The sequence below is a fragment of the Ictalurus punctatus genome, chromosome 9 (genome assembly GCF_001660625.3).
Source record: "Ictalurus punctatus breed USDA103 chromosome 9, Coco_2.0, whole genome shotgun sequence".
Taxonomy (NCBI): Eukaryota; Metazoa; Chordata; class Actinopteri; order Siluriformes; family Ictaluridae; genus Ictalurus; species Ictalurus punctatus.
In genome coordinates, this window is record NC_030424.2 from 12,600,373 (window position 1) to 12,626,968 (window position 26,596).

Below are 26,596 nucleotides of genomic sequence, written 5' to 3' on the forward strand. Positions count from 1 at the left end.
AAAATCGGAGCACAGCACCAGAAATAACCTCCCGCTGGACCTGACTCCGCTCGAAAACTCCACACCAGATCACGGCCACCAGCCGTCGCAAGAACTCTCACTTCCTCTCCACCAGCGCACTCAATATGGGCTTCCGCCTGCTGCCGGACGTACTTTTTATGGTCCGAACGTAATGACATATTTTCCGTTTCTCCTTCTGAGGTGAGGGAGAAAAGAAGCAGGTGAACAGAGAAAGCAAGCTATAATATAATTAAAGAAACATGGAATATATTAGAGAAACACCGCCCGAGTGTTGATTTGCAACTTTTGACAGCTACAAATAAAACACACACACACCAAAAAAAAAAAAAAAGAAAAAAAAGAAGAAAAAAAAGGGTGCAACATTTTGGGATTTGTTTTGCTTTCAATTTGCCTAAGTGTGCTGGGGCCGCTGGAGCATTGACTTGGCCTCCTACATGCAATTTGTAGTTTTCCCAGTAGAGCGGATGAATCACGCTGGTCAGGGTGTTTTTGTGTGTAGGTGCAGACTCGAACTGTGTCTCCTGAGGACACAGTGATCTTTGTGCTCAGAGTTCCCCCTCCAACACACACACACACACACACACACACACTGTTTCTAAGCCAGATTACTTTAGCCAGCCTCTGTGTTAATCATAAAACAGGCTAATGTTATTAACATATTATTCACATTCTGCAGCAGATTAAAACACTGGCGCACTGTGGGAAAGAAAGGAGTTGTTTCCATGCTGAGAGCACTACTCTACTGTATAGACTTATCTATGAGACCTACAGCAATCCATCACAGAGGCATTGTGTCTGTACTGCACGGCGCACAGCCGACAGCGTCAGATCCGAGTAGCTGAACCTCTTCCTTGTGTGCTCTTTTTAAGGCATAGTAATTGCAGTAAGGTGCGTGTGTGTGTGAGTGTGTGTGTGAGCGTCTGTGCGTGTTTGTGGTTGTGTTGTACTACTTACACATATTTCCTACCCTCGGCGTCATGACTTTATTTTTGTTCAGAAGTTTGAAAGCACAGCGAGAACAAAGATCAAGACGTAATAGTTTGTAAAAAGCCTAAAGGCTTCATGACTTCTAATCCACTCAGAGAGAACAAGGTCAGTAAAAGGGTATTTTATCACTTCTCTCTTCCAGAAATCAATGTGTGTGTGAGAAAGAAAGAGAGAAGGAGAGAACATAAAAACAAATCTAAACTAGGCAATACGCCCACATGCTCTCACACACAGTATGTCCTCTTCCCAAGCACATGATGCGTCCATCAACCCCCTCTTTCTCACCCACACGCACACACACGAAACAGAGAGAAACCACATTGTGAGTGCGATTCAGAGTGACAGCTGACCTATGAATCGCTGACTCATTCTTTCACTGATACTTCAGTAACGTGCTGTCCGATAGGCTGATACGTCTGGGGCTACATACAGCCCTGGGGCGTACACGGAAAGTTGACCTCGCTGCCACATGGGCAGTGGTGTTTCACAATGCCCCTACAGACAGGCCCGAGAGGGAAGCAGGACTCTGAAACCGACTGTGGGTCAGTGTCTTTCACGTGAAACTGACCGCAGAATGACAGTTAAACAGAGGAAGAGACGAGAAGAGGGGGAGGGAAAAAAAAAAGTCCAGATTCTACTTAAATGGCCAAACAACAAACAGTAGCCAGGGGATTCATGTAGTGACATGACTCATGTCTTTAAAAAGAGAGATGACCATGTGACTAACACGGGAAACATAGGTGAAAACAGAGCATCAAGAAAACGTTGACGGTTTATTATCAGGAGACAGATCTAGCACAGATAAGAACACAACATGTCAGCTCTCTTCTTAAAGATCTGCAACTGCTGATGGCTGTGTTTTAAAAGGACCCGTATTGCACGTTTTTGTTTTACTTATTTTTTTTTTAAAACCCCCAATCCATTTATAACCTCTGTGTGCTTTTTTGTGCTAAACACGCTCGTGATTTCATTTCGCGATGACTTTTCAATTAAACAGGTGTTTTCGTTACTGTGCCTTTAAATCTTTATTTAAATGACCTCTGTTTTGATTGGCTGAACTTTTCATGTGAACACACCATATCCACGTCTGTGCCATGTGTAGAAGTGTACAGGAGATAAATAATGGCATCGGCTCAATATATACAGCCTGATATGTTTGAGCCAGAGTCTAATTCTGAAACTAAAAAAAAAAAAAAAAAAAAAGGAAGAGAACAAGCCAAGAGTGCAGAGGCCCTTGGAGAAATCAAAGCAGAGAGGGGTGAGACAGTAATGCTCTCTCAAAGCTTATGACTTACACTAAAATGGCAGTTTCACAGTGAAGCAACAGTCTTAGATATTTATATACAGTGCAGGTCATAACTGAATTTACACAAATGAAGCAGGTCAAAAGTTTACATACGCTATTATTTTGTCTTCCACTAAATGGAAAAAAGATGATCGTTAAACAAAACAATAACAATTTACACCAATCGTCTTTACACCCAACCCCCTGCCCCATTTCTTTCTTGAGCATCAGTGAATGTTTTTGTAATAGTTGTGTACGAGTCCCTCAGTCGTCCTCAGTGTGAAAAGATGAATCTCTACATCATGTAGCCGGTATTGGAAAAGGGGTCAAATAAGCAGAAGATGCTGGAAAAGTAAAGAATGTGCAGGACCTGGAGGATTTTTCTGATGAACAGTGAGCAGTTTAACTGCTCAGGACAAACAAGGGACTCATGAACAACTCTCACAAAACATAAACACAGTCTCTGATCATCCAAGTAACGACACACAGTATTAAGAATCGAGCGTATGTAAACTTTTGAACTGGTTCATTTGTGTAAATTCAGTTATTATTGTATCTTGTGGACTAGATGTAAACATCTGTTATGTGAAATAGTTTATTCAGGGCAGAACTAAATAAAAAAACAAAAAGTAAATAAAAAAATATTATTAACTTTTTGCAGATTCTGCAAAGCGGATGTAAGCTTATGACCTTGATTGTAGGTAATACAATACAGTGAGAGTAGTTTAATCCTATCAAAGTGAGTTTCCTCTATTTCTAGCATTGTTAGTTTGTTCAAAACTGTTACAATATACACATACACACAAGCAAATGAGTATTAATGCAATTATGCAAACACTATGGAATTTGCAAAAACATTAGCAAAGCGATTGCTAACTAGCTAGCATTTGACTTGACTACAGTGCAGCCATAGCCGAGATATATCAATAACAACATTAGCATGATATAGACTTATTCTTATGAGTTGCCCGTCACTGTAACTGACACATCTTTCAACAGTAACTTTCGGGCTAAGCCTGAACTGTTTTGCGACTCGTTACAAAGTTTCCAGCCTGAAATGTGCTACCATTAAGCTCAGACTGAAAAATAAATCTTCATCTACAGCCAGAAACATCTTCTGCGCTGGACTGGACAGAGTTGACAGAATAAGGGTATGTAAATGTGTCCATTCATGGTAGTGACATCACTAGGGATGTCACGAAAACCGATGCTTCGGTCCCAAGTTGGTACTAACATTCTTAAAACACGATGGTACTTGTTTTTCTGCAGTAGCGTAGATATCGTTGGTAATGAAGGTACAGATGGTGCAATTCTTCCGGAACTGATGGGGGCAGCAAATACACACAAGTGTTTTAGTTGGTCCACAAGTGGTGAAGATGAAGAATGCCTACAAGCACACGGGAAAAACTACAGAAATGGTGACAACTTTAGCTCCGCCTGACACGTTGAGAGGAAAGATGGTAAGAGTCGAATATGGAAATACTTCACATTCAAGGCGGATGACAACAAACATATAATTGATGCTGTGAAGCCGGTGTGCAACCGATGCTATCATTCATTTCAAACAAAGTGAGGAAACACTTGGAATTTGGTGAAGCACCTGAAAGACGTTCCTATATTATGTTTGTTAAAGGCAGCTGGCATTGTGGTCGTGAAACCAGCTAACATTATGCGCCATGTAATGTTTGCGATAGCCAGTTATTTGTTAACGACGCAAACACGTTGCAGTGTTATAAACTACCTCCGAATGGGCCACCATGCATCGCCATTCAGCCCATGTCCTGTCAGCTAAATGTAGCCTAATGTCACTAATAATTATTCATATGTTCCTGCTTTTAATAAATCTTTGTGGCCTGCCACCATATCAGTGAATTTAGTATAAGGTGTGTGTGTGTGTGCGCATGTTTATAGGAGTGCACCTTGCGCGCTTGTATCCTCCACCGTTTTATTAGTCACGGTCAGACAGTGTTTCATAACTAAAATATCCCCCTCTCTCTCTCGCTCGCTCTCTCTCTCTTTTTGCCAGTATTAGCCAGAGGAGGATGTCAACCAGAAAAAAAAAAAATATATATAAATATATATATATATATATATAAATTATTTTTTTAAACCACACATTGGTATCGACTTGGTGTCGAGTATCGTGTACTTTTGGTGGTATCGGTACCGACTACTAGATTTTTGGTATCGTGACATCCCTAGACATCACAACTCTAAGAAGTTTAAAATGTTACAGTTGACATTAGTACACTGAAGACTTTTATTGAATCTCTTTAAAAGCTCAGGAGATGAGATAGGACTGGGTGCGAGGGAGGAGGAGAGAAGCAGGTGCATTTATGCACTACAGGAATAACATGGTTCAAGAATGGAGAGAATGGATGGGTGTGTGTGTGTGAGAGAGAGAGAGAGAGAGAGAGAGAGAGAGAGAGTGAGAGAGAGACAGAGAACGAGTCAGTAAGAGGGAGCAGATGCTGACATTGAGGCGCTCTGACACTTCCACAGCCCAGGGAGTCACAGCATGCTAGTGCAGTGTGACAGAAAGCAACCTTTAAAGGCCAAGCCCTGAGCAACAGCAGCAACTGCTTCACACACACACACACACACACACACACATACAAAGCTCCTCCTTCTACCCTCTGCATTCACTAGTGCAACAAAGAATAAGGCAAATACTTACCAAGTGTAGTGCATGTCAATGTTCCGTATAGTAATCTACAAGAACATCAGATTTTTCTCCGATTTTCTGTGACATTTGACACACAAAGGGCTGAACAGAAAGGGCAAAACCCATTACTTCATCAAAAGGTCTCTTCCTGACCAGGTCAGAAGTGATACAGAGGATAGAAGATGAACAAAAAAATTCTCTACTGCCACCTTCAGGTCAGAGGAAGAAAACAGTGTCGTGACGGATGTTTACTGGAGCCACTCGAGCTGTTAAACCTTGTGACTGCTGTGAACTTGTGTGTCAAACTGAAATGTAACTTGTCGTAAATGCATGTGTTGATTGGGCTGTTAGCAGCTATTTCGAGCAGACAGGATGCTAGAACGCTGCTCCAACATTAACACGAGTAGTGTGCTGAAGTGTAGGAGGACGGCTGGCATGGAATCTGACCTCTCGTAGATGGTCTTGAGTGTGACCTGGTCCGAGACGATGTCATTCTCCTCCAGGAAGAGGATGAGCCAGGACGTCCGGTAAGGCCACTCCTCCGTTAGGTTGATCCATGATGCCAGCCGGTCCCAGTTGAAGATGATCTGATTGGCTCGGAGGAGGCGCCCTGTCACAGCATATATCGTATTTGTAAAATCACCTTAATAGTGAAAAGTCAGAGTTGTAAAATGTTTCAGAAAAAAAAATACAAGATTCCTATGAATATAACATGGAAATTAATTTGTACTCATATTTTGAATTCATAAGCTAATAAGCTGATGTAAGAAACGGTTGTTGTAATGCATACAATTACAATTAATTACAATGAATTATATGTAATAATGGAATGGATTCATGAAATATTAATGCATATTCATTCTATTTGTGTGTGTCCAGAGACTGCTGATTTTACAGAGGACACAAGAAGATGCTAAAAAATACAGCTCTCCATATACAGACTTTATGATAAGCACATTTAATACGAATCAGCTATAATAAAGCAATAGTACAGCATGTATTCAGTATATGATGTATTCAGTAAATTATGGTATCTTGCAAATGATCAATTTTTTTGATCAAGGAAACTGACACGATATATTTTTAATGAATTTGGTCAGAGGATTTCTCGTAGCACTTACTAGTGGAAAAAAAAAAATCAATAAAAGTTATTTTCCTAGTATGTTTGTTCTCTAAGTGGTGATATAAACTGTTTTAAAACATTACATCTCAAAGAGAACACTGCACAGGATATTTGTTTGTTTGTTTGTTTGTTTATGCAGGTATCATGTAATATTAACAGTACAAATATTTCAGATTTCCTGATCAAGATGTGATCACTGAATTTAGGAAGATGGCAGTAAACCTGTGACTGAAACGATGTTGAGGAGTCTCCTCATGGTCTGAGGGCTGATGTCACTAAACCAGTCTTCAGTAACTAGCAGCTTGGTCAGGTCAAACGACATCTGGCGTGTGACTGTACGCTGCATCTGACGCCTCCGGTATGTATCCTGCATGACAGACAGACACACTTTAGCACAGAGGCTCATTTTACAACAGTTTTGCAACAGTTTATAATTAACTAATATCAGTGGGCACAAAAACACAAAATATTTATTGCCTTAATCTTTGCTTTTAAAATAAAGAAATATGTAAATAATAATAGTAATAATAATAATAATAATAATAATAATAATAATAATAATAATAATAATAATAATAATAATAATAATAATAATAACAACAACAACAACAACAACAACAACAACAACAACAACAACAATATATATATATATATATATATATATATATATATATATTTTATATTAATTATTTATTGCAGTTATATATATATATATATATATATATATATATAAACTGCAATAAATAATTAATATAATATATATATATTTTTATATTAATTATTTATTGCAGTTATATATATATATATATATAAACTGCAATAAATAATTAATATAAAATATATATATATATTTTTTTTTTATATTAATTATTTATTGCAGTTTATATATATATATATATATATATATATATATATATAACTGCAATAAATAATTAATATAATATATATATATATATATATTTTTTTTTTATATTAATTATTTATTGCAGTTTATATATATATATATATATATATATATATATATATATATATATATATATATATATATATATATATATATATATATATACTTATTTATTTATTTATTTATTTATTTTTTTGTTCTAGAAACTCAAAGCTCTTTACATAGTATGGGGTGGGAATCTCATCAACCACCACTAGTGTGTAGCATCCACTTGGATGATGTGACCGCAGCCATAGTGCGCCAGAACGCCCCACACACACCAGCTATTAGATAATTAAATGCAATAACCAAATAGTCCCTCTCTGTTTTATAACTGAGCATGTTACTACTCAAAAGTAGTCAGTGATTTCGGTGGAAGTTATTTTAAGCTAGCTGTTTTGAAACTCGAAATTTAAACAAATACATCACACTTATTAGTGTTCCATCCAAAGCCACACCTACAACTCAGTTTTAATTGGAATATGATTGTCAGGCAACAGGAAAGATTTATTATCCTTAAGTTAATAAGACTCTGAAGACCCACATCAGTGTTCTGCATGTAATAATCACTGATCCCTTCACTGGCAAGACGGTTGGCCTAGACTGCACCATATATGGCAGAATACATAATTGTACTGAAATAGATTTTTTAAAAATGAAAGCTCTACGAATTATAATTGTGGTCACATGATCACAAGCATAAATCATAGCATCAGGTACATTATCCAAAGCGTTTATCTCACTTCTCAGGTGTGGCTCAGCTTTGAAGAGTTGTGAGCCTGGTGCACTCGTGTCCTGAGGTCACTCTCAACAGCTGCTGATCAGGAACAGAAGCTGGGTCACAAGCTCCAGAAATCCAAGGCTCTATGTCTACTTTAATGTCTCTAATGACAGCTTTGTGACTTTAGTGTGTGGCTGCTAATATAAATGAACAAACAGGTAGCCCTTTTAAAGCCAGCAGGAAGGCAGAGGTTAAAATGCCCAAGACTGAAACTGGGCTACTCAGACACGTGGTTATTCAGTGCACATTATCCGTTTGGTTCAAAAAAAAAAAAAAAAAAACCCCAATAAATAAATGCAAAATCACTCTAAACACTTAAATGCGCTTTTTGGAAAATCTGAGAACAAGAACAAAAAAACTTGGGGTCAGCCCTCATTCATCACAACCCTAAAAAATTTTTTGATATGTATTGACCAATGCTCTTGTTATCCTAGAAGTTCACATTAGCTAAATCAGCATGAACGAGGTACAGCCAATGCGTCTTCCTCTCTGTAATGGCTGGGAAAGATTTGATGAGCTTCTTGTAAACGGGCGAAACATGAACTTCCACTCTCGAAAAACAAGGACGACTGCCAGGCGCGCCAGCGTCGGAGGCAGCACAAAAGGATCGTGTCCCCAAAAGCCGAATGAAAAGAGGGCTGATAAATCAGTGAGGCAAACAAATGGGGCACTCGCAGGGCAGGCAGCAGAGCCATTTAGCCTCCCACTAGATGCCGGCCGTGCCAGAGCTTTGTCACCGAGCCCCACTGCTGCTGCACCCTGTCATTAGGCAATGCCATCTCAGCGGGGAGGGTAAACAGACATTAAATCAATTACAGACGCTCCTCGGCGACATCCAGGGGTTCCGACAGCATCCCTCTCCACATTGCCAGCCTCATGGAGAATGCACACGAACAACAAACACAAGCACGCCAACAGAGTGAGCACTGTGTGTCTTATATTTGAGTGCTAGCGTGATGCTCGTATCTTGCTCCTCTGAAGGAGGAAGATATTTGCACGAGAAGCACTCACAGAGCTATGATAGCTCAAAATCCATCCATTCATATATTTTCTGTACCGCTTATCCTACACAGGGTCGTGGGGCGCCTGGAGCCTATCCCAGGGAACTTGAGGCACAAGGTGGGGGACACTCTGGACGGTGTGCCAACTCATCGCAGACAATTTGGAAATACTAATCAGCTTACAGCACTTTGTCTTTGGACTTGGGGAGGAAACCGGAGTACCTGGAGGAAGCCCACGAAGCATGGGGAGAACATGCAAACTTCACGCACACAGGGAGGAGGCGGGAATCAAAAACCAAACCCTGGAGGTGCGAGGCAAATGTGCTAACCACTAAGTCCCCCATGACTCAAAATTTGTTCTGCAAATCCATGACCCACTGGTTTATTTATGGGGTTCAAGTCTATATTTTTTTCAATCAGCTGAGACTTACCCTCCTGTTCAGAGTCGATTTACTTCCCTGCTTGGCCTGCTCTCCGAGACTGTTCTGAGACTGAAACTTTCTGTCCAAATCCTCATGCCATGCTGCAGGATCCCAGAGGCACCAAAACACAAACGTAACCAATTAATATAAAATTATATCCATTTTTAGATCATTAGAAAGTCGTAACGTGGGCTGTTTATCCTTGTTGATCGTTATGCATAGCTTTTTCACAGATATCTGCCATGTTTTTCTACTTACCCTCAGCAGCAAGCAGATCTCCGTTGGTTGGCGCAGCCATGCTGAGCTTCTTAGCCGTGCTGAGGCCACGGCTGTTCAGGAAGACGGGCAGGTGCACTATGTTGCGCATGTAGTCGTGGCCATTGATGTTGGAATCACGCAACACGCTGTTCAGGTTCTGGTTGATGGCTTTAATGATGATGTGGGGGTCACTGGCAAAGATGGAGATGAAGGGGCCCTTGGAGAAGAGAATCCTCACCTGCAGAGGAAGAGATGCATTAGAACGCCACATCCCAACCCAGGTCCTGGAGTAACCCTTTGACATTAGAGTGTTTTCCCCCTGCTCAATCACAAGTGTGTGGAAAATGTGTAGGACAGCGGTGTACTCCAGGACTAGTATTGGGTTCATTGCCTGTGCATTTAAGTCTGGCAGAACATACAACAAACCACTTTGATTTTCTACTGATTTGCACCATCTCTACATATGAGATCTATAGATTTAATATAAACTGTAAAAGCTTCACGAAGCGGAATATCAGTGGTGCTCGACTGCATGTATTTTATGCAAATGTTTCACTTTTCTTTATATCGGTGCCTTATTTTTGCTTCTTTGCGTTTTTAATAAGGCTTATCCTTAATTCAATATATTTTTATTGACATAACTAAAATCAAATCAAAGTAAAATATGGTAGCGCTCTCATGTAATGTGACATTCACTGCATCATTTAATAATAATGATTTGTGGTAGGCTGAGACTGTTATTCTATTCAGCCGTCTGAAATCAATGAGACTCAGCATCTTGCCCATTTGTTAACACTTGAAAAAGAATTTGGTTCAGTAATGCCTGCATGTAAAGTTTATTCCTGCACATTAAAATATAATCAGAGCCTTTATCAGTACAGGACACCAAATAGAAAGGTCACGGTCTAGTGAAGAAGCTCCAGTCTGGGAAATGACAGGGACTTTCCAGACTCATGAGAGACTCGAGCATGGCCATGTGTCACAGGACACTGATTTGTACACTATTTAAAAAAGTTAATTACTGCTGTGTGCTGCCTCAGGCTAGCGTCGAAGCTCAAATATTTGTTTATACTGCAGTGGGCCACAAAAACCTTATTGTCTCTTTCCCAACATGCCATAATCCTCCACAGGCCATTTCCATTCATAGTAGTATGCAAATCCTTTCCGCTATGGAACTTTAGCCACGGCAAGCTTAGAAAACATTTAGCTTGCGATAAAAATTCAATTTTGTAATTTCTATTAAAACTGGAGGCAAAAAAATGCTCAGAATTTAAAAGTGATGTGACTAAATAAGCCACAAAGGGGTCTTTGAGGTTTCAGGTGCTCTGGAAGGAGGGAGATTTCATTAGCACTGAGCAGGCTGCCAACACAAGGGGATTATATCCCCAAATAATAACGTTTGGCTGAAGGAAATTCTATTACTCCAGGTGGAAAAGAGGAATCTGAACTTTCTGGGGTGAACTCTGATAGCTACAGTGTGTAGTTCTGCTTTGTTAATGAGAAATTGATGAAAGTGTTTACCATTCAGTCAGATTGAGAGCTGTTTGTGCCTTCATGTTAAGTGGAGGAAGATGAGGGAATGATTCGAAATTTCCGAAATGTTGTTTCTTGCAGAATTTTTTGCAATCTGACCAAATGTACAAACACACACACACACACACACACACACACACACACCGTATCTAGCATCTGCAGCACTTTATCTTGTTCACAGGAGTCCAGGCCATCGATGATGACGACCAGACGAGTCTGATTCTGAGTGAAGCCATCGATGGTCTTCGCCATTTTAGCCATGAGCTCCACTTCACATTTGAGCACCTAGCTCAAGACAAGACAAGCAATCATTTAAAAATAAAAAAATTTTTTAAAAAATTAAAAAAACACAACATGCTACTGTATTTTTTTTTCCTTCAGTGTAGCTTAGTAGAACAGCTATAAACATTGGAGACATTCAAACATTGGGTGAAGAATCGCAGGGGGAGATAATTATAGAAATGTGTACTAATATAGTATATTTATGATTATAATACAGTTGTAATCAAAATTATTCAACCCCAATTGCAAATCAGGTATACTGTCAAAATTTACAGACATTCAGCTGTTTGCAATGAACAAATCAAACAAAAGCAATTGAAATAGTTCAACACAACGAATGCTTCAAATGGTTTCCCCAAATTCAACTGAAAATACAACATATAATGATTTCTCTCAGCTTCAAAATTATTCAACCCCTTCATGGAAAGCATCTTTAATACTTAGTAGAGCACCATTTTGCTGTTATGACCTGCTGCCAGGTCATAGCCAGACACCAGCTTCTGACAGCGTTCCTGAGGAATCGTAGCCCATTCCTCATGAGCAATGGTCTCCAGTTCAGTAATATTCTTGGGTTTGCGTGCTGCAGCCGCCTTCTTCAAATCCCACCAGAGATTTTCTATGGGGTTCAAGTCAGCTGACTGTAATTGCCATGTTGAATCTTACAGGACTTCTTCTGCAACCAAGCCTTGGTGGAATTTGAGGTGTGCTTGGGATCATTGTCCTGTTGGAAGGTCCATTGACGCCCAAGCTTCAGCTTCCTCACAGACGGCATGACGTTTTCTCCTAGGATTTCCTGATACTTCAATGAATCCATCATACCTTCCACACACTGCAGGTTTCCAGTGCCAGAGGATGCAAAGCAGCCCCAAAGCATCACCGAGCCACCACCATGCTCGACTGTAGTCAGTGTTCTTTCTTCATTCTTCTTCCTCCAGACATACCGCTGATCCATCTTGCCGAAAAGTTCCAGTTTTGTTCCATCGCGCTACAGAACAGAATCCCAAACAAAAGCCCAACTTCTGTGGCTTATTTATATGATTTTGAGCTGACTTTTCTTGTACTTTTGGGTCAGTAGTGGTGGACGTCTTGGAGTTCTGGCATGGAATCCTTCTGTGTTTAGTATGCGCCTTACTGTGTTCACTGAAACCTCAGTGCCTGTTGCCACCAAGTCTTACTGCAAGTCTTTTTCAGTTACTCGAGGGATTTTCACAACCTGCCTTCTCAGAAATCTAGTTGCAGCCATTTGATAACTTCCTTTTTCTGCCCCATCCAGGTATTTCATGTATTTCCTACCCCTAGCCAGTTCTGGTATTTCAATTATTTCATGTGTTCCAGCACAAGCACACCTGGTGCAACTAATGAACCCCTTGATTAGTTATATCAGGTGTGCTTGAGGCAACACCTGTTTTGCATATTTGTGCTGTTGTGAGGGATTCTATTCAGGGGGCTGAATAATTTTGTTGAATAAAGTTGTTCATTTTCATTGTTCATTGCAAACAGCTGAAAGTCTGTAAATTTTGACAATAAACCTGATTTGCAATGGAGGTTGTATAATTTCGATTGCATCTGTATAATGTAATTATATATGTAGTTCCAAAATATGTCAAACAAATGTCAAAGACATCTCATTCATATTATATATATATATATATATATATATATATATATATATATATATATATATATATATATATATATATATATATATATATATATGTATATATGTGTGTGTATATATATATGTATATATATATATATATATATATATATATATATATATATATATATATATATATATATATATATATATATACACACACACACACACACACACACACACACTCTCTCTCACAGACATATATATTATATATATTTATTTATTTTAAGGATAAGTACCTAATACCAACTGTGAAGCACAATGGTGGTAATATTATGGTTTGGGGTTACTTCTCTGCCTCAGGGACTGGACAGTTTACATTCATTGATTCAACTATGAATTCTGCATTGTATAAAAGAGTGGACCTTTTAACAGGATAATGATCTTAAGCACACTAGCAAATCCACCAAGGAATAGCTCAAATAGAAGAAATGGTGGACAATTATGCAAAACGCCCACAATAAGTTATTTCTGCTAAAGGGGGCAGTACTAGCTTCTGAGGCTAAGGGTGTACTTACGTTTGCCACAGAAGAATATCCCATCTATTGATATTTCTGTTGAATAAATGATTTAAATAGCTAATTTTCCTTATTGGTTTTGTTCAAGTATATCAACTTCATTAATAGGCACTGTTTCAAAGATGATCAAATGTTTGCTTGTCCAAGTATGTCAAAAAGCCAACAATTTCCATGGGATGTACTTATTTTTTCACATGACTGCACAGTATAACACCTTCTGAACAATCAGCTTAAAACATTCAACAGCTTTGTGGTATAAGGAACAATATTATACAAAATGTTCCAATGACCAATATAGTAATATTTAAGTAATTATTAAATAGCAGATGAGACATTTACAGGTTAAACTAGTTAACATTATAAATATACACTCTGTGAGCACTACATTAGGAACACCTGTTCACCTACTCGTTCATGCAATTATCTAAATCAGCCAATCGTGTGGCAGAAGGGCAATGCATAAAGTCATGCAGATACGGGCCAACAGCTTTTGGTAAGGTTCACATCAACCACCAGAATGGGGGTAAAAAATGTGATCTCAGTGATTAAATGTTGGTGCTAGACAAGCTGGTTTGAGTATTTCTATAACTGGGATTTTCACGCAGTACAATCTCTAGAGTTTACGCAGAATGGTTCAATAAAGAAAAAAAACATACATCAAGCGGCGGTTCTAGATGGTAGGATTAGATGAAGAATTGAGGATGTTCTGAGCATTAAGGGAGACCCTACCCAGTATTAGTACAGTGTTCTTAAAGTGCTCAGTGAGTGTATGATCAATTGTAAGATCAATATGCACCATCTGCTACAAGTGCCTAATTAAAGCTGCCTTTTCCAATCAGATTTAGGTTGTCTCCAAAAATTTAAGCATTTACATCACCCATTTAATAAAAGACAAAAAAAGTGTTATATTATATATATATATATATATATATATATATATATATATATATATATATATATATATATATATATATATATATATATATATATATATCTCATGATGGCTAAAATATACAGTGTTCAAAAACCTTTCTCTGTGCAAACTTGCATCACCTGTATGTTTAGAGATCTTGTATACCTTCATGAATCCCTCGCTCTTCAGCTTGTGCATGCTGTTGGCAGCACTGTGCAGCCTCCTCCTCTGCGAGCGCAGCACAGAGTCGGCCACCTGCCACCAGGTCCTGCAGTTGAGCAGCAGAGCGAGGCCCACCACGCTGGCCACAGCCACTAGCACCGCTTTTACTGTCACATTAGCTGAATCCACTTTAAATATAGCCAAGAGGGCCATACCCGTCACCAGGCATGCCAGAGTCAGTGCAAACAGAACGAAAGATGGCACGCAGCATGTCTTCTTCCACTTCTTTCCTGAAGATGGAGAAAAAGAGCCAGAGACAAATGCTGTAATACTAATGCAGGTGTTAGCTTGGCCAGAATTGTTAACGCGTCTTAAAAAAACGAAGGAAATCCTAGCATTCCGATTAGCACCAACATTCATTCGCTGTTACCAAATACACTGTTGAGACCTTGCTCTGTAGCACCAATAAGTTAAAGAAGTAAAACAGGAAGTGGAATTAAAGCAAGCAGTTTCAAACCTTGCGTCTCATCGTTTTTAAAGACTCTGAAGAGTCTGGTGGCCAAGAAACCAAATTCTCTTTCGCATGCATCTGACAGCGTGGCAATCATCTCAGCCATGGAGGTCTCCCCACCCACACTCGACAGGCGGTTATAGTCTGTAAAGAGAAATCTAAACACACACACACACACACACACACACACACACACACATCAGTAGCTTGCTATTTTTGACCTCAGTAACCAGGGATTCAAACCTTCAGAAACATTGCATAATTATTTATTAAAAAGGTGGACAGCTTCACTAATGCTATATTAATTAGGTGTCTAAATTGTACCTATTTACACGTCTGAACACAGTGGTGGCACAGTGGTTAAGAGCTACTGAACATAGGTCATGAGTTCAAATCCCAACAGCTGCTTAATTGTATCTTGCCTCAATTCTAAGTCATTTTGGAAAGAAAAAAACACATCAGCCAAATGAGCAAATGTAAATGTAATCCCTGCTTGATTACTGAAAGTGCTTTTGCTTTATTAGTAAAGTCATGGCTCTGTGTTCAGTACCTGACAGGCAAGGCCTTGGTAGTCTGCTCAGGAAGCTCTGGTGGGTTGACAAACATCAGTTTGAGCAGCAGCTCTAGGTAGCCGATGTGGCGTGCAAGCCTGGTGCTGATGAGCCACGCCCAGCTCCAGCTCTCGCCCTCTTTGCGCCCTCCAAAATACACCAGCACTAAAACAGCAAACAACAAACAGTCAGCAAAACAGATTGAACTTCTGACTTTATAGAAACAAGAAACAGTATGGAAGTCACATAACGGGGAGAAGTTTAAAGGAGAATTCTGGCATAAAACTGCAGTATTCTGTAGCACAGGGGATTGTGTTTTGGCACAATCCACTGCTGCGTCCCAATTCGCCTACTGTCCTAAATAGTATCCGAGATTTGAATGAGTGTGTTCCCGAATCGTAGTGTGTTAAAATGAAGATCCCAGAGGTACCCGGATGGTCTACTATTTCCGATGAATCTGTGGACACTTTCAGCTAATATTGGGCAGCTGTATCTCAGGTGGTAGAGCGGGTTGTCCACTAACCGTAGGGTTGGCGGTTCAATTCCTGGCCCACGTGACTCCACACGCCGAAGTGTCCTTGGGCAAGACACTGAACCCCAAGTTGCTCCCAATGGCAAGTTAGCGCCTTGCATGGCAGCTCTGCTACCATTGTTGTGTGAGCGTTTGTGTGTGAATGGGTGAATGAGACACAGTGTAAAGTGCTTTGGATAAAAGCGCTATATAAGTGCAGACCATTTACCATTAAATACTGGCTAAAACTCCTTCAGCGAAGGCGGAGGAGTTTTTTGACGGTTTGCTTTGCCGATTTCACTCTGCAATCATGGTCGGATGAGTATTAACGAATTTTAGAGAGGTGTAAATGAAATGTGGAAAAATAAATCAAGGGAATAGGAAATTACATGATATATTATAAATTCTATAAGGCATAATGAATGAAGAAAAGATGAAATGCAACGAGTTTGTTTGCGGTGAGTGTGCGTAACTAGGCGACAACGTTCACTTCTCTCCCGTTTCATGACGTGTTAGCATGTCCCAGCACTTGAATACTCTTTTGCTACACACTCAAATGTACATACTTTTTCTGAACAAAAAATTGTGTGTGCATATTACAAGTAGGCGATTTGGGACGCAACCCACAATTCCTCATCGCTGTCCATCAGTATTCAGTCACTACAATACCCAGCATGCATTAAACCACTAGGTCTCAAAGTAGGGTCTGGATGGGTCCAGATTTTTTATATTTTGTAATAAAATATTTATTAAGTTCTTATAGTTAGTAGCCTGTTTAACTTTCATGTGAACTGAATAGATATAATCCATGCCTCAATAAGTTAAATAAATAAATAAATAAATAAATGGGTCTATAAATAATCTCAACATCTAGGCCGCTAATTAATAGGCAGAATATTATTATACACTGTTTAATAATGAGCCTAATTTTTAAATAGGTTTATGTTCATGAAACAAATCTGTGGGGAAAGTCAAACTTATTTTACACTATTAAAAGCGATCTCTGGCAGCAGAATGTTTGAGATTTACACAAAGGGGAATCTTCACCTTGAGCAACCAATCACACTCTTAAGAAATACTGATTCTGAAATGTATCCTGCTCCAAACAGGTATTGTGTACTAGAGTTTAATTTGGAAAAACCTGCTAATGATGCAGGTTTAAGTCTAGTGAGGTTTTTATTTTGGATCTCCTTTCACCCTGTTCCCTCTTCTTTTCTATGATGCAGTTCTGGATATCAGTAAACTAATCAGACAATCTCTGTCACTGTACAGCGCTGCTCTCTGCTGGACAAAAAAAAAAAAAAAACTAACAGTCTTCACACATGATATTATAAACAACACAGCACATGGGTTTTGGTAATTTGATTTGCTGTAAAGCTGATTAATAGAATGTGTCTGGCTGTAGCTGCTACTTCCTCTCATGGGCTAAAAAGCTTAACAAAGTTAGCATGGAGACAGGCTGGGAGCACGGGACTAGACATTTATACAATGGAAGTAGTCTAATCTTCTGAATGTTCCCTTTACTAAAGTTGCACATAGAACTTAGACTGCATTGATGTGCTATTGAAATTATTGTGAATACGAGTTTCACACAGGTTGCACATGAACATCCCTAAAAGCTGCTTGTTGTATTGTATACATTTTTACACTAGTAGTTCAGTAAAATAAAATAAAGGCATTAAATGGTCTATTTCAGAGGTTCTCAACCTTTTGCAACTAAAGCCTTCCCTATCATGTGGCACGCCCCCCCCCCATATTGGAGGAGACCTGGTATAATGATTATCTATTCTATATAAAATCTATCTATCTATCTATCTATCTATTTGTATATATATACCTAATCTATAATCTGTTTTTGATAGATCGATTTTTTTGTTTTTGTACTTTAATCACTTGTGATTTTTAAGAAATAACTTTTATGACGTTTATAAAACAATATAACGGACAGGTATGGAACATGAATGATCAAAAATGTTTCTGAACACTATAACTACTTTGAACAAGAGAACTAGGCTGTAATAATGTGGACTATTTTACATGTTAAACATGTTGCATTACATTCGTCTTGCGTTCTAAATACGTTCGCATATGAATGATGTAAATCGGGACGAAGGGCGCTTCTCGTTATCCATGACGTCGTTAAATCTCCGGCTCTCGGCCTCTCACTGGACAGAGCAGACGCAGAGAGAGGGGAGAGTGCAGCGGGAAAGCAAGATCTCGCGCTTTCAGGACAGGACTGGCCACATTTGGAAAGTTGCTAAGGTTTGTCCAAAAAGTTGCTAGGCACTTTTTTATTCTAAAAATAAAAAATAAACACTGACAACAATAAAAACTGACAGCTAGATAAAAGGCAGGCTAAGCTCTGCCTCTCCCCAGAAAAAAGAAAATGCAGAGAGAGAGGGCACGCAGAGTTGTTCATTTATGCACATTCTATTTGAAAAGCAATAAAATACAGAGTATCCAAATGATGCCCTGTCTGTTTTTTTCTTGAAAAAAATTTGCACGCCTCTTCCGATCTCTGCACGCCCCCCGATTGAGAACCACTGGTCTATTTCTTAGAAAAAAAATCAAATAAATAAAAAGAGTTGAATACTGATTATGCTTCACTGATAAACCTGGTGAAATTAATATACAGTAATATTAGTCCTACCCTAGTTTGTCGTGAGAAATGGAATCGTCCTAACCAACGTTTAGTCAGCGTTCGACATTAAAAATTATACAAGGTTGTGTGAACTGATGTATAAACGATCCCTTTTAGCCATAGCAGTTGAATCAATTCCTAAGAGATTCCCACCAAAGAATATGTAGAGCAGAGCAAGCAGGCTGAGGGCCACAGCAATGGCCAGCCTGGGATCGACAGAGAAGCCAAGAATCACAGCTACAGAGCCGCACAGCAGCAGAGTCAGCACCACCACCAGCCAAGAGAACTGAAACAATGGCTCCACCTGCTGGCCTGCAAACGTCTTCATTTCATCTGAAAACAACATGACAGCTCATTTAGCCATCCTACTTTAATTAAGCACAATGCATAAAATGTTCAACTACACAATACCTGTTCAGCATATACTGGTGTATAAAGAGACAAATGTGCAGTGGTGCTCTTACCCTCCAGCTTCTTGAGCAGGAAGGATTTGCCGCTGCCCCACTGAGCGTACAGACCCACGCAGATGGGTGGCTGCATGGTGGGCTCACTAAGGATGTCAGCCAGCGCACTGCTGTACAGGTCATAACCCAGCATGTCGCCGTCACACTCCGTAGGGGACAAGTGCTCTATAATACGTCAGGGGAAGAAAAAAGAAAACAAAAAACATCAGAATCTTTATTTAGTTTTAATCAGAAAGCTAAAGAAAGATTTGTTCAAATGCGAGTTAGGAAAACACTCACTGGCACCAAAGATCTGGGTGAGGATGCTTTTCTGGTGCGTGCAGTCGATGTTGTAGGGCGTCTCGCCCTGCTTGTTGGGCTTGTAGAGTAGGCGGCCGTCCTTAGGGTTCCTCAATAGCAGCTCGGCCAACTTTCTGCTCCGACCCCTGATGGCGATGTGCAGCGCTGTGTCTCCTTTCTGAAAGCGCAGCGTTTACTTATCCAATAATTACTAAGCACTGAGATTCCACACACAAATTCACTGTATATGTAACAAAACTGCCACTTGTACAAGCCGAGTTGTGATTACATGTTCTCATTTATGATGTTTGGAGGAAATCTACAGGTATCCTGAAATTTTGCATGTTTTTTTTCCAATTCTAATTTAGATAAATAGATCATTTAGCAGAAGACTGCATTTGTCACATATACACATTACAGCATAGTGAAATTCTTTTCTTCGCATATCCAGCTTTATTAGGAAGCTGGGGTCAAAGCGCAGGGTTAGCCATGATACGGCCCCTCTGGAGCAGAGAGGGTTACGGGCCTTGCTCAAGAGCCCAACAGTGCCAGCTTGGCTGGGACTTGCCCTCTGACCTATTGTCTGAATTTGATTGGTCCAGAAATTTCTGTGCATGCGTGCTTCAGATTATCATTCACCCCTTCTCTTTCGAGTAACGTGTTATCCGAGGAGTGTGACAGCTAATGTTTTCGAACCGTTTTCAAAATAGATTAAACTGTATAAGAAAAGAAGTTACATCAGATTAATGTAAAGTTAACACGACACTACTTATCCAGGCCTTTAATTCAACAAAAATGCAATTTCAAATCATTTCGCCCCTGCACACTGTGAATGAAATTGTCTATTTTCAGATACATTTTTCAAAGAGCACAGGAAACTGTTACCTTGTCCACAGCAGACACTTTCGCTCCCTTGTCGAGAAGAAGCTCAACAATCTCAATGTTTCTCATTTTGGTAGCTTTAATAAGTGGAGTCTCGCCTTCCTAAAACGTAGAATCACACACAGACAAGTACGAAAGTGGTGATTTCAGAACACTGTGGTATTTTCTTCCTCCCAGGAAGTCAAGTGGTTTGGGTTTACCTTGGTGTAGGCCTCTGTCTCAGGGTTACACTGCAGGATATCTCGCACCATGGTGGCGTTGCCTTTTTCGACTGACCAGTAGAGGGCAGTCTTGCTGTCCTGTGTAGAGGAAGCACATGAGATAATGAAAGAACGCCACTGCATTTAAACATATGAAAATTGGATAGTGAGATTGTCCGCTTTTATATGGTTTTATACACTCACAGCCACTTTAATAGGAATACTTGAACCCCTGCTTGGATGGGCTACAACATCCAAAGGGCTACCACAGCAGAACAGTATATCGGGTTCCATTTCTGTCATACAAGAAGGCTACAGTCGGCACAGACTCACAGTAACTGGACAGTTGAAGATTGGAAAAACATCACCTGGTCTTTTTTCCGGTCTTCACCTGTCAGGTTTTGGTGAATCGTGCCCATTGTAGCCTGTAGTCTCTTAGTACTTGGCTGATAAAGTGGAACCCAAAGTGGCCTTATGCTGTTGTAGCCTATCTGCTTCAAGGTTTGAGGTGTTCGGAGATGCTATCCTGCTCACTGCAGTTGTAAAGACTGGATATTTGAGTTACTGTAGCCTTCCTGTCAGCTTATCACCAGTCTGGTCATTCTCCTCTGATCTCTCTCATGAACAAGCCACGTATGCCTACAGAACCGACACTCACTGGATGTTTTTTTTTTTGCACCATCCTGTGTAAACTCTACAGACTGTTGTGTATGAAAATCACAGAAGAACAGTAGTTCCTGAAATACTAAAACCTGGTCTCCATGGTCCAAGTCACATCTTAGCCAATTCTGATGTTTGATATGAACATTAACAGAAGCTCTTGACCTGTATCTGTATGATTTTATGCATTATGCTTCTGCTGTATAACTGATGATTGGATAACTGCATGAATGAGTACGTGTTCCTATTAAAGCGGCTTGGTGACTCAATATAGACATTATGAAATGAATGTGAAATATTCTAAAGAAGGATACAGTCAGCGGGTTATAGAGGCGTATTAAAACAATTAGGGACGTTCAAGTCTGAGAAAAATAAGACGAAGGAAAATGTAAGTACCTGTCCCTTCACATCAATGTCAGCATATTTATGCAGTAAAGCCCGGACAATCTCCACATGGCCTCCTCGCACTGCCGCAATTAGAACCGTGTCTCCACTCTGAGACAAAAAGCACAGATAAAAACACAAATACAGTACAGATAAATGTAAATACAAATTATCAGGACATTCATTCTGTTGGTGCCATTAAATTCTGACCTTTGCTTGCATTAAAAACAAAAAGCAAAAAACAACGTATTTGAAGAAAGTGCACCAAAGGAAAAAGCAAGAATACGAGAACAGGTATTCACCCTGTCAGGAATGTTGACGTAGGTGTCTGCGTCCAGCAGATCCTGCACTATCTCAGTGTGGCCCTCCATTGCAGCGATCATCAGTGCCGTGTTTCCGTCTTTATCCGTCATGTTCACGTTGGGGTTTCTCTTCAGTAGCTCTTTCACCACCTCTGTGTAACCGCCACGCACTGCCACGATCAGAGCCGTCATTGAGTTCTGACAGAGAGAGAGAGTGAGAGAGAGAGAGAGACGCATCCAAATCAGCTTTCTGAAGTTTAATTATAGATCACGTGTCTACAATTAAACCTGTTCAAATTAAATACTTTTCATTTATCAAGCAATGTAGTACTTTATACCACAGTGCTGTTGAATTCTCTAATCCGATTGGTCGGAAGGTGTGTTCTAATTCATTCTAATACGTTTTGTTTCTATAGTTCTATAAACTTGTTTCTATATATTGTACAACTCACAGGGACTTGTACGAGGGGGATGTGTCACATAATCTAAGGCTTATAATAAATGTGCAAAAAAAAATGTTATGTCACAAAGAAAAAAAACAGAAATCATTAACATGGTGAAGGTTTCTGTAAGGACACGTTTATTTAACATTTATGGAAGGAGTCTCCAGTGTCAGTGCTTTGAAATAGTCAGCACATTTTTAACTCCCTGGAGAGTCTTCAGGACAGAGGACTCCGGTTTCTCAGTAACGTGACGAGCTGTTATTGTTCCTTATTAAATTCGATGCTAGTGAGGAAATGACTGTTTATAGTTGCTGGTTTTGATGCAACGATAATTGTAACTATAAATGGTAAAAAAAAAAAAAAGTGTGACGTCTTTACCACTTTGAGCTTTACACCACTTCGTTCATGATTATTTTCTTATAACAGCATGCCCTGTCGTGTTTTATTCCTTACGGTGCAGGCAATATCAGACTTATATAACTATATAACTTATAAACTTCTATACATTAAAAAACCCTATTTTATAAAAGAATGTAACTGTGTACTGAGAAATACATTACTGTTACAAGTAGAAAAGGTTTTCCTTAAATAACATCCTATTAAATATCCCTGAAAAAGTCACATCAAGCTCAGATGACCAGCACACACACACACACACCGCTCCTTCCTGGTCCACATTAGCGCCGTTCTCCAGCAGGTGCATCACACAGTCATAATGGCCTTTCCTCGCTGCCCAGATCAATGCCGTGGTGCCGTACTGATGAAAAGATAAAGGATAGAAAAGAATATATTTAACAATTTTATTAAAAGGTGCAGTTAGTTTCTAAATATTTCATTTTAAATATACATTTTTTTAAACTGCAATTTTCAATATAGTTAGTTTCTTCATTTCAGGACTGTACATTATTACTGGCCCAGAAACAAGCTCCGCCCTCTGTGGAAACTGAGCTCCACTTTTACCTAAAAGCCAACTCATTAAGTATGAGTTTTACGAGAGGGTGAGGGGTTGGCTTGTTAACACGTCTGTTAGCAGAGATCTCTAGAAATTACAAACGACTCCTTTAAAATGTGTTTGATGATAGCCAATCGAACTGCACAAGCTTAAAACCGTGCATTGGTAGTGCCTTCCGTGTTACGGTGAGCTAATTCTTATATGATATAGTGCGTATAAGGAGTCAAATGTCAGAAGTTCACTGAACAGAACAGTCTTTACTGATTAGAAGTGCAAAGTTGTGTTTCGCCATGTCAACAACCAGAAGCTGCGCACTATTTTGGACTGTCTGCTGCTTTTGTATTCTTTAGGGACAAACATTCTGGTTTTGTTTGTGAATTCTCTCTCTCTTTTTTTTTTTTTTTCTTTCTGCCTACACTACCGGTCAAAAGTTTGGAGACGCTTGACTGAAATGTTTCTCATGATCTTAAAAACCTTTTGATCTGAAGGTGTATGATTCAATGTTTGAAATCTGTGTTCTAGACAAAAATACAATTCTGCAAACATTCATTTCTTTCGTCAGAAATCTAACATTTTAATTACAAAAAAAAAGTTTTTTTAAACGGATGACTTGGAGCGAAATATTCCGAAAAGCAGCCGATGAGTGTCCAGCGTAGGTGGGAACTCTTTAATACTGCTTAAAAAGCATCTCAGGTGGATTCCTCAAGAAATCGGTTGAGAAAATGCCAAGAACACATTACTGGAAATTCTAGGCAAAAACGGCGTCTGTTCTGAAGATGCTAAAATATGAAATTATTTTGATTTATTTTGGATTTTTCATCACAACAAAATTCCAATAGCTCTGTTCGTGTTACTGTAGAGTTTTGGTGACTTTATTATTATTCTAAAATGTGAAAAAATAATAAAAAATAAAGTATGGGTGTGTCTAAACTTTTGACCGGTAGTGTATATTAACTGTGTTTAACGTTCAGCAAGGGCATACAGCTCACTGTACTATGGTTACTATCATACTAAAACCTTGTGGGAATGGAAGGTATTCCTGTATCTTAGAGGATGTTTACATAAATACAGCTGAATTGCTTCTCTGTGAAGTCAGCAACATGTTCAGATGGGGGTGATGATGGTAGTCACCTTGTCAGAGCAGTTGACTTTAGCACCGTGTTGTAGTAGAAGCCGAACAATTTCGGCATGGCCTCGGCCTGCTGCCCAAATGATGGGGTATACACTGTACTGTAGGAAAAGGCACGGATGGATAAGACACCCAAAAACATATACAAACCTCTCATTTTTCTTATTTCACTTCAAGATCAGATCATCAAAAATACCACCATGTGCTACACAGGAAAGAGAATGTATTTATTTATTTATTAAATGAGTGAGTGTTCTACATGAGGCCACTTTTAAAAAAATGGAGGCGCAGTGTTCTGTTGTGATGGACTGCGTACTGAACTGCGTACCTGTCCAGTGATGTTCGGGTTTGCTCCTTTCTCCAACAGAAGGCGAACCACCTCCACACGGCCCTTATACGCTCCCCACATAAGAGCGGTCCAGCCGCCCTACAGCCACGCGCAAACACATACACATACACACGTCAGTATTTTTACATGTCCTTAGTAAAGTCACTGGGTTGTTTTCCTAAACACACTTCGCCTGAGTCAGAGTGTTACTCAGATTGCAGGCTTACTTTACATGCTCAGCCTGTTATTATTAGCACTGTCCTACCGACACACTGGCACCATGACACACTTTTCCATACAAACGCTGTGACGGGAAATGATAAAGATGTATAACACACTTGTAAAAAAACCTATGCAATTAATCTGCTAATTCGAAAGCAGGCAGAAGAAAAGTGTGCGCTATACAATAGACATCACGTTCATTTCACATATCCTAGAGCTTATATGGAGGAGATAAGAGAGTAGGTCTAATAAAACAAGAATATCTCATTAACATAGTGTAGGAAAACCTGCTGAGGAAATACAGTTCTCATCGGAGACACTTACTGAGGTTAGCGTGACATTCAGCAGTAATAATTTCAAAGCAAATGGATTATGGAAATTCTTTGAGAAAAACATTTAATAAATTTGTACCGTTTCCAGTTTCAGATTTTATTTGCTTTGCAACTGGAGCAATGATTATTGTGACATAAAGCTGTTCCTCAATTCTAACGCTCGTATACTTTTTTAAGAGTGAAAAATCAACGGACCAAGATACCGGTACCCAAAAAGAACAGTCAATTATAGAAATAAATACAATACGCTTCAAACAGGTCCACTATAAAAATGTTTCTTTCATTTGTTATTAAAGAGAATACAATTCGTTTTTACAACAACAAAAAAAGTCCAGTTCTCAGATTATATTATAGAACCGTTTGCGAACGCAAGTTAAACAGCTTTGTTCTCTTTAACTGAAGGTGAAAGCTTCAATAATGTGTAACACACGTGACAGCTCCAGGACTGGATATTAGATGTTAGTTGTTAAAAGGCATCATGAGGAAAATGAACTGCGTTAAGAGCGTAAACATGTTGCGGGTTCAATGAAATATAACAAATGAAGCCAACCGTGTGCAAAAAGCACAACATTCATATATGTTTTAATCTCAGGATTGCAGAGTGTGCTAAGAAAATGTTCACTTACAAACCTCAGTTAGAAATATATTGTATGTATTCTATAACAAAAAGTATCGTCTGAGAAGTGGTTTTCACCCGTTTGTGGAACTAACACAAGTAAAAGCTGTTGAACAAAAAGTGTTGCTTTGTATGTACTATATGATGTTTACCATGTCTCTGTGCTCCAGATTTGCATTGTTGGCCAGCAGCTCCTTCACCACCTCAACATGGCCCTCCTTGGAGGCGGAAATCAGTGCAGTCCAGCAATCCTACGTACAAGACAAAAAGCCACACGGAAGCTTGACCAAATGTTCCCTCTTCTCAACCTGAAGAACTTTTAGAGATTTAGAAGACGTACCAGTTGGTCATACCAAGTAGTCATGAGTGCCCGAATTCTATGGTTGACAACGCTCAGTGAACAGCAAGGTACTGTATGATACTAGAGGTGTGTGAGATCCTCAGGGTGTGTGTATGATGAATGTCATCACCCAGTCATTTGCTGAACCATAGTTTTGCATGCCAATTACACAGCTCTGCAGGCCACCTGCTATTATGAGTGAACCTGGGGGAATCTAGCACTTTAGTGCAGGTCCACCCACAATGACATCACTCCGAGACACAGGAAATCTTTTTCTATAAATTCCGTCTAGTAAAGT

The 26,596-nt window shown here is 39.4% G+C and overlaps 1 protein-coding gene across 8 annotated transcripts in view; it reads right to left on the reverse strand.

The window, feature by feature from the left end:
• kidins220a (kinase D-interacting substrate 220a) overlaps window positions 1–26,596 on the reverse strand; it is a 68,028-nt gene that overhangs the window by 27,300 nt on the left and 14,132 nt on the right. For all 8 annotated transcript variants that reach the window (XM_017475864.3, XM_017475863.3, XM_017475862.3 and 5 more), the window contains exons 4-22: window positions 26,111–26,209; window positions 24,789–24,887; window positions 24,463–24,561; window positions 23,038–23,136; window positions 21,937–22,134; window positions 21,647–21,745; window positions 20,591–20,689; window positions 20,394–20,492; window positions 19,509–19,686; window positions 19,230–19,394; window positions 18,919–19,098; window positions 15,613–15,778; window positions 15,069–15,220; window positions 14,555–14,841; window positions 11,164–11,304; window positions 9,487–9,724; window positions 9,238–9,329; window positions 6,304–6,448; window positions 5,406–5,568 (exon numbers count right to left, since the gene is read on the reverse strand). In XM_017475864.3, coding sequence (XP_017331353.1) covers window positions 5,406–5,568; window positions 6,304–6,448; window positions 9,238–9,329; window positions 9,487–9,724; window positions 11,164–11,304; window positions 14,555–14,841; window positions 15,069–15,220; window positions 15,613–15,778; window positions 18,919–19,098; window positions 19,230–19,394; window positions 19,509–19,686; window positions 20,394–20,492; window positions 20,591–20,689; window positions 21,647–21,745; window positions 21,937–22,134; window positions 23,038–23,136; window positions 24,463–24,561; window positions 24,789–24,887; window positions 26,111–26,209 — 2,798 coding nt within the window. The remainder of the gene's footprint in view (window positions 1–5,405; window positions 5,569–6,303; window positions 6,449–9,237; window positions 9,330–9,486; window positions 9,725–11,163; window positions 11,305–14,554; window positions 14,842–15,068; window positions 15,221–15,612; window positions 15,779–18,918; window positions 19,099–19,229; window positions 19,395–19,508; window positions 19,687–20,393; window positions 20,493–20,590; window positions 20,690–21,646; window positions 21,746–21,936; window positions 22,135–23,037; window positions 23,137–24,462; window positions 24,562–24,788; window positions 24,888–26,110; window positions 26,210–26,596) is intronic.